The sequence below is a fragment of the Labrus mixtus genome, chromosome 19, assembly GCF_963584025.1.
Source record: "Labrus mixtus chromosome 19, fLabMix1.1, whole genome shotgun sequence".
Classification (NCBI taxonomy): domain Eukaryota; kingdom Metazoa; phylum Chordata; class Actinopteri; order Labriformes; family Labridae; genus Labrus; species Labrus mixtus.
The window spans coordinates 3004909-3013804 of NC_083630.1; the positions used below are offsets into that span (position 1 = coordinate 3004909).

Genomic DNA, 8896 nt, shown 5'->3' on the forward strand with positions numbered 1-8896 from the left:
CCTAAAGGAGGACAGCGGGGTCAGGGGTCAAGACATGACAGCAAGTTAAAACTTGAAACTTTGGCAACAACTCAGAGAATCAACTGAGTGTTAAACTGAGTGTGTTAATAACTGACACTATTGTGTGTGTGTGTGTGTGTGTGTGTGTGTGTGTGCCATCTCCTGCAGAGCACACCCGTTGGCACAGGCCGTGAACATGTTTGGGTGTGACTCTCATTGATGGGTGTGATTTGTAGAAACTTTGTCAAGCTGTGGCAGGACCTGCGTGATCCTGGGTGTGTCGCAGTGAGAGAGAGAAAACCACACAGAGCCAGAACAAGTCTTTCTCTCTTTCCTTCTTTCACTGGATCACTTTCTGTCTTCAGGAGGAGAGTCTGAAGGTGAGTACAGGACAGCACCTGAGATCTGAATTTTAAGAAGAGATAGCAGGACTCAGCCAGGTGTTACACAGCTAACAGATCGTGGTTCATGCAGTTTGTCACCTGGTTAGCCAGCAATGGGGATGGTTTAAAGAGTCTAAATCGTTTTAGATTCATCGCTGAGTGAATTCATCAGAGGTGGGTGGAAGCTGTCTGCACACGTTTAGAAAGTGTAGGATATCGACAGGTTGCAAAATAAAAACCAGTAGTTGCAGAGTTCTCTTAAAAGTTTGCATTAGATAGGTGAGAGTTTAAAGAATCAAACCAGGAAGCCGAAGACTCAAATGATCATTCAGCTTCTTCCTGCAGGAGAATTAACTTCCTCACCTTCACTTGTGAAGAGACTGAAATGTTTTATTTTCTTCATACAGGACAGTGCGACTCAGCGATATACCAGCGGATGCTACATTTTTAGAGTCTCCTCTTTTTATTGGACACAATGGCTTCAACATCACCACCGTTCTCTCTGTCCAAGGCCAACAGTACCTTCTCTCTGGATCTGTTCAAAAAGCTGAGTGACGACGACAAGACGGCGAATATCTTCTACTCTCCCCTCAGCATCTCGTCTGCTCTGGCCATGGTGATGCTGGGGGCCAGAGCCAACACGGCTGCACAGATGTCGGAGGTACAAAACACACACACACACACTCGCTCAAACAGTGTGATAATAAGGAGGGGAAAAGTCACAGTCTGCATGTTAACACACCCGTTTGGAGCAGAATCAGACATTCAGATGTCATGAAGTCAGTGGATCTGGTTCATCGTGCTGCTGGAATTAAGCCACCCCTATTACTGCAGGAAAAGACAAAGAAGAAAGGGGTGGGGTTGGACCTTCAAGTCGTGTCATGTGCACACAGATACTTACATATTCTCACACTGTGGTAGAGGAGACGACAGGACAAGTTTTTGGTCACTGCAGGTTTTTCATTTCTCTGTCTGGGAGACAAGGTGTGGCAGAGAGAATTATTAGTTCTGTTATGACTCACTTTACAGAAAGAGGAAGAGTTATGATCACTCTGCAGGTTGTCAACCAAAGAAAAACTATCGGTGAATATGGGAGCACCACCACGGGCTTCTACATTATTCCTCCACTTCACGCCTTTTGAAATCTAAATATTGTTGTTTTCATTGTATTTATTAGTAGATACAGTTTTTACATGAAGGTTCCCAACACACAAAAGTTTAAGGAGCAGTATGTATCTCTGACCCCTAGTGGTTAGAATGGGTACTGCAGTCTAAATTCTAAACATTGTAGAGAGCTGTCTCCCCCCCCCCCCCCCCCCTCCTCTCTAGAGTTGATGCTCACACAGGTCACCATGTGGTGGACTCTGAAGCTTCAGTGTTTATCCAACTCTGCATGGGTCTGTAAACCTTTCTGTGTTCTAACCTCTCTCCATTTTTCAAAAACATCTCCAATATTGATCCTAGTTTGAGCACGTTTCTGCTCGTGGAGCTTATTAGAAACATGCAGAGGCTTTTTAGGTCGGGTACAATCACTTCTATCTGAACCACTTCTCTTGACCACTTCCATCGCTGCAACACCTGTTGGTTTGACCTGATAACTGCTCTTATATCATATTCTTCATGAGATAGTTGGATGTTTGAACACCTCCTTTAAAACATGCTATAAATAAAATGTGATTAATCGTGATCAACTATTGAAATTCAGCGACTAACCATCATAAAAAATATCGTTTGACAGCTCCAATTTCTGCTCCTGTGACAGGCTGATAAATAATCCTCCTGACGCAGAGTGTGATCTTATGTCCTTTTACGACCAATTACAATACAGATCTAATGATTCACCTTTCACTGGTGCAGATAATGCAGGAGAAGAGGAGAGGGAGTTTCCAAAGTGACAACCTGTCTGTCAACACGTGATGTTGATGGTGCAACATTTGCCCTTCAGCCAGATGTGAAGTTGATCAAAGCAGCCGCAGCTTTAGAAGGAGTGACTGAGAGCGACCTGTCTCCAGGGTAACAAAATAAAGTAATCCCGCCTGAGAGTCATCAGTTAGGGAGAGGAAGTTTATGTCTAAGTCTAAGTCTAGGAAGTACATGCGTGCCTGTGTGTGTGTGTGTGTGTGTGTGTGTGTGTGTGTGTGTGTGTGTGTGTGTGTGTGTGTGCAGCTGAACAGCTTTGGTTTTGATCAATCTTGTCCTCCTTGCAGAGTGGTGTCGTCAGTGACTACATGTACCAGGATGCATTGCGTGATGCAGATACAGCCTGAGGATCATGACACTGCATTTCACTGTGTCCTCTTGTTAAAACACATCCACTGCCGTGCTCTGACTGTTTGAGGTGCGGAGGAGAAAAATATAAAAAGGACACTTTTCCCTGCATTATGTTGAATACTTATGCAACAATATTTGGTGGGAATCCCCCCCCCCCTCCAAGGACACAAACTAACAACATTTGCAGGTGCACCCCAGAGATGCAGGTGTTGCTTTTTTTAAAGCATTGATCTTCATATTCTGAGAAACTGCAGAGAAGGGATGATGGATGTGTGCGTGGGGATGATTAATCAGATCAATTCAGTTAAAATCAAGTTAGCGATGATTTTTTTACATTACAGGATGTTACTGTAAAAGCAAAGGTGTCTGAAGAGGAGCCTAAAACGCAGATAAGGCCGAGAGCAAGGACCCTACACTGTCCTCTGACACTCAGGGGGGGAGCATACTGTATTTTTTATTCTGAACGTTTCCTCTAACTTGTGCATCGGTCTGCAAAGCCAAACACACACAAAAACGATACATGTTGAATTTAATGATCCGCATGATAAGACAGTCTTCCTGCCCCATTAGGTCCTGGGCTTCAGCGAGGGAGACCAACCGAAGGAGGAAGGGGACCAACCGAAGGAGGAGGGGGACCAACCAATGGAAGAACAGCAGTCGCAGCTGAGGACGCAGATGCATTACCCTTTTGAGAGGCAGATGCAGACTCGGCTGCAGATGAAGATGCAGCTGCAGATAAAAAGCAAGCTGCCAGCGTACCTGCGCCAGGTTGTAACAAAGACAGAACGAAATAAATGCTAAGTGACGATGTTTCCAATAATCTGCAAAAACTTTGATGACAGAATTTGGATTTGCAAAAAGAGTCATTTGAGGCATAAAACAAGCAGATAAAATATCTACTAAACAACATGAAGGAGCGTTCATTCCTTTAAAAACCTCAGCCATGGATTATTTTAGATCAGCTAACAGGCTTTAGTGAGTGTTGAGGTTGTGATGATGTTTGGGGTCTTTCCTCATCGTTTAACAGGTGAGCTCAGCAAAGGGCCCACTGAATAAATACCTTACACACAGCTGTGCTCATGCTTCTCTCTCCTCTGGCTCTTTGCAGTGCCTCAAACCAGAGAATGGTGACGATGAAGTCCACGCTAAGTTTGGTGAGCTGCTGAGCGAGCTCAACAAGGAGGACGCTCCGTATGCGCTCAGTGTCGCCAACAGGCTGTACGGAGAGAAGTCCTACAGATTTAATAAGGTGTGTGCTCGGTTTAACATCGAAGGGGGGCGTGGGGGGTTTATAAATAATCAGCCACCAACACTATCCATCCATTATCTTTACCGCTTGTCCCGTTTCGGGGTCACTCAACTGGGTCACGGAGGGGCTGGAGCTGATCCCAGCTGTTATTGGGCTGAGAGGCAGGGTTACACCCTGGACTGTTCACCAGCCAATCACAGAGCTGACATATAGAGACAGACAACCAGACACACTCACATTCACACCTACAGACAATTTAGAGTCTCCAGTTAACCTAACGAGCATGTCTTTAGACTGTGGGAGGAAGACAGAGAACCAGGAGAGAACCCACACATGAACGAGGAGAACATGCAGACTCCACACAGAGAGACTCCTGAAGGACGGGGATTCAAACCAGGAAGGAACCCAAGCAGTTGCCTGCCTTGCCATGTGGGTCAGCTGTGGCTCAGTTGGTAGAGTCGGTTTGATCCCCAGCTCCTGCAGCTTAATGTACGATGTTTCCTTGAGCAACACTTAACCCCGTCAGCGGTGTTTGAATATGTATGACTGGATTAGTTACTTCTGACACACAGCATCTCTGGTCTTGATCAGGGCTTGCAAACCAACATTTCTTCTCCTTCTTCCTACACTAACAAAGAGTACATAGAGCGTCTGGATGTTTGCCTATGACATTCAGAAAACTAGCCGAGCCAGGATGGTGTCAGTCTTAGCCCGGTCTCCCAGAGTTTAATATCCTTTCATCAGAAGACTGCAGAGAGAAATAAAGCATTCCCTTTTTGTTCTTCTTTTCACACTTGCTACCTTTTCTTTGCACATTTTCCCATAAACAAACATCTGTGGTGTGACCGCAGCGATATGTGGTCACATATACATAAAGGCGCTTTAAGTCAATCCTTCCTCGTTGTTACGTTCTTCCTGCTTGGAGTCCCTGGTTTCGATCCTGTGTGATGGTATATTCAAACCTGCCTTTTACCATTTTAGGAATACATAGCAGACACAAAAAAACACTACAACGCTGAGCTGAAGTCTGTGGATTTCAAAAAGAAGGCAGAGGAAGCCCGGGTCCACATCAACGACTGGGTTGAGAAGAACACACAAGGTAGGAGTTCATAAGACTCCTTCCCCTGTTCTGATGTCTCTACCCCCCAGAGACGCAACTGTGCCGATATCTGTCATGATGTCATAAAACTTCTCCTTCACCTGCAGGTAAAATCAAGGACCTGCTGGCTGAGGGTGCAGTGGACGACATGACCCGGCTGGCGCTGATCAACGCCGTCTACTTCAAGGGAACATGGGACCAACAGTTCAAGGAGCAGGACACTGTGGAGTATCAGTTTAGAGTAAATAAGGTAACTGAAGAGCAGCTGTCATTCACTCTGTATTTCCGCAGCTGGCATCTCTGCAGCTGGATGTACATTTTATGTTTCTATCGTGTTTATTATAGTATATTTATTTATTTGTTAGGGACAGATACAATATAGATATAAGTATCAAAGTGTTTATAGTGGATGTTAAAGTCAGGGTTGGTCATTTCCTCCAGATTCACTTAGATTTAGATTTTGGTTGAAATTGTCTTTAGGTCCTGACAGAAATGAATAACTCATCTTCTCTGAAAAGGGAACAAAGAAAATCCATCATCTGTATCAGTTTGTAAGTCTGTAAAAACTTCAACCAATGTCTGCCACGAGGTAACAATCTGATGAACCAATCAGGCGCCTCCCTGTCTCCCTGCTCGCTCTCTACCTCGTGCGTGCTCTAGCTCACACTCAAAGAGAGTCACTGATGACTTTAGGAGTTTATACTGTGAGTTTACTTACCGCTGAATGAGACATGAGACGACGTAGTTTCTACACAATGCAAGAGATGAGCTGAGGTCCACTTCTGGAGGGACGGAGCTCTGTATGTAAGTGAGGGGGCGTGGCTTATGAGGGAGCACAGAGGGGAGGGGTGGTTGCAGACACAGCGCTGAGGGAATGCTACTTTCAAAATCATGCTAGTTTTAGAAAATTACCAACCCTGTATTTAATTTGTAACAGTCGTCCCTAGAAGAGCTGATGTGTGAATAAAAGATTTTTAAAAAACAGTTAAAAAGGAAAAAGAAAGAGTTAACTGGGCACAGCAGGATATAATAAGAGACATTTAGAAGAGACAAAGATAGAAACAAATTTGACATGAGTACGAGTTTGTTGCTGAACTAACCAGGAGTAGGTGGCTCTCTTAAAAGTGGTGTTGTTTGCTGAAAGATGAAGTGAACGGGGAGCCAGTTTCAGGAGTGTGTTCCTGTCACAGAAAAAGCTGTTAGAGCAGAAGATGTTTTACAAAATGAAAAATAAACAGATTTTAAAAAGTCATGCATCGTTCCAGAGCGTCGCAGCGTCAGGAGAGTCGGGTCCAAACGAAAACACTGGCGCTCAAACATCAGCCGCCTACAGAAGAGACTGTTTCACTCCATCGGTTTGAGTGAAGAACAAAATGCTCCCATTGCTCTTTGAATTTATGGAATGAGCAGGAATCATATCCTAGATTCAGATGAGGGGAGTCGTATAAATAAAGGATTGATTTTAAATTAAAGTACGTCCAGAGTTGTATTTTTATGACACTGTTGTGCATGTAAGTCTTTGAGAAGCTTTTGGATTGGTCGTCTCAAGTGTAACTTGAAACTAGAAGCACATTCCAGCTGAAGTGATGCACATTTTTTAGATCTGTTTAAGGGTTAAATGTTGCGTTTCCAAGGGAACCACAGTTACATGTGGTGATAATTCCCATTAAATGTTAATTGGAGCAGCTTCTGGTGTGTGGACTTAGTCTTCTCTGTCTTTGGATCTGTTATTTTGTCCAGCACCCAGTACTCAACCTTTTGGATGTGTGTGCTGTTTGATATTTTTTAAATGTTGTGTGTAAGAGTTTGAAGCTTTGTTTTGTCTCTTTGTCGTCTTACAGAACGACACCAAACTGGTGAAGATGATGCAAAAGAAGAGCAAATTCGCTCACAGGTCCATTCCTGAGATCAACATCAAGGTATGTCTGGGTTTTTTTTCCACTATGCAACGTGATATTTAAATAGTTTGTGAACAGATTCTGATGAATTATGTTTCACACATTTGGTGGAAATGAGAGATTGTATGATAATTGAGTAATTTTTTGACAGGTTCTAGAGATGCCCTACAAAGGGGAGGACCTCAGTATGATCATCTTCCTGCCCCATGATATCGAGGACGACAGCACAGGCCTGGAGAATGTACAGGACCAAACACACACACACACACACACACACACACACACACACACAGTGAACACATGTGAAACACACACACACACACACACACACACACACACACACACACACACACACACACACACAGTGAACACATGTGAAACACACACACACACACACACACACACACACACACAGTGAACACATGTGAAACACACACACACACACACACACACACACACACACACACAGTGAACACATGTGAAACACACACACACACACACACACACACACACAGTGAACACATGTGAAACACACACACACACACACACACACACACACACACACATTCACACACACACACACACACACAGTGAACACATGTGAAACACACACACACACACACACACACACACACACTCACACACACACACACACACACACAGTGAACACATGTGAAACACACACACACACACACACACACACACACACAGTGAACACACACACTGATGGTTGACGTTGTTTCCACACCAGCTGGAGACGGAGCTGACCCATCAGAAGTTTGTGGATTGGTCTCGTCCTGACATGATGGATCAGGGTACGGTGGAGGTGAAACTTCCTCGATTCAAGCTGGAGGAGACGTACGAACTGAACAACGTCCTGAAGAAGATGGGCATGTTGGATGCTTTCGATGTCGCCATGAGTGACTTCTCTGGTGAGACGCAGCTGCGTATTTTAAACACAAAAATGAATAAGCTGATTCAGTTTGCATGGTTGACCAGCGGGCTCTCCCGCTCCTCTGTGACAGGCATGTCTCCAGCCAACGACCTGTTCCTGTCCAAGGTCGTCCACAAGGCGTTTGTGGACGTGAACGAGGAGGGGACGGAGGCGGCCGCTGCCACTGGTATCGTCATGGGGATACGCTCTATCGACATCCCTTTCACCTTCATCGCTGACCACCCCTTCCTCTTCTTCATCAAACACATCCCCACCAAGACCACCCTCTTTGCAGGTCGATACTGCAGCCCAGAGTGAACCCGGCTGGAGGTCCTGCAGACACGGAGGGATGTGAGGGACTAAAAGACGTGTGGGTTGTGTCTCTTCTCTTGTTTTCTGTTTATTTTCGGTTGCTCTCTGTTCTTCGATGCTTGCATGTGTCTCCTTGTAGTTTTGTGTCTCTTTGTAGTTGTTTCCAGCCTCTTTAAAGTTTGATTGACTTCAACAAAAAAAAAAATATTAAGAGTCACTTATAAAAACGCTCTGGGATCTGGGCCCCCTGACCCCCTGCTCAGTAGTCCGTCCATGCCTGCAGAGCATCGTTATTCAACCGGGTGTGAGATCCATCTACTGTAGCTGAGAGGGTAATCATGTTTTCTTGGACACAACGGATCCCCTGACTGTGGGCGTGCACTCCTGTATTTCTCCTCTGCGTTCCTGTCCTGTGTTTTTAGCACCCTGATATGTTTAAAGGTCTTTGAATGGAAACTATGGTGCTTGATTTGAAAAGAGTGATGAATCAGTCAGGTTGAATCCTGTTTAAATCTTTTGCATGGAAGCATTTTGCACAAGTGATTTTCTTGATGTGATGTGGTTTAAGAAAAATGGCAAATCTTGCTTCTACTTCAACCATGTACGTCAGTCCTCTGTACTCAGTGTCACACAGGTTTTCTCATGGGCATCCTGAACAACTCCTCTTTATCTGGGATCAACGTCCTGCACACTGCACCCTCACATCCCACTCCAATTAAACATTTTGCAATAGTTAACCAGACTTTGTCA

At 44.7% G+C, this 8896-nt stretch overlaps 1 protein-coding gene across 1 annotated transcript; it reads left to right on the forward strand.

The window, feature by feature from the left end:
• The first annotated feature begins 241 nt into the window (after positions 1–241).
• Positions 242–8357, forward strand: LOC132994268 (leukocyte elastase inhibitor-like). The gene is made up of 10 exons (XM_061064509.1): positions 242–380; positions 791–1044; positions 3225–3422; positions 3763–3903; positions 4885–5002; positions 5110–5252; positions 6844–6921; positions 7052–7141; positions 7652–7832; positions 7926–8357. The coding sequence occupies exons 2-10, from the start codon at positions 859–861 to the stop codon at positions 8150–8152; spliced, it is 1362 nt and encodes a 453-aa protein (XP_060920492.1). The 5' UTR covers positions 242–380; positions 791–858; the 3' UTR covers positions 8153–8357.
• Positions 8358–8896: the final 539 nt, after the last annotated feature.

Coding starts and splice junctions, on each gene's coding strand:
- LOC132994268 (XM_061064509.1), top strand. CDS start 859: ATGGCTTCAACATCACCACCGTTCTCTCTGTCCAAGGCCAACAGTACC. Junction 7,142..7,651: donor ACAGCACAGGCCTGGAGAAT/GTACAGGACCAA, acceptor TTTCCACACCAG/CTGGAGACGGAGCTGACCCA. Junction 7,833..7,925: donor CGCCATGAGTGACTTCTCTG/GTGAGACGCAGC, acceptor CCTCTGTGACAG/GCATGTCTCCAGCCAACGAC.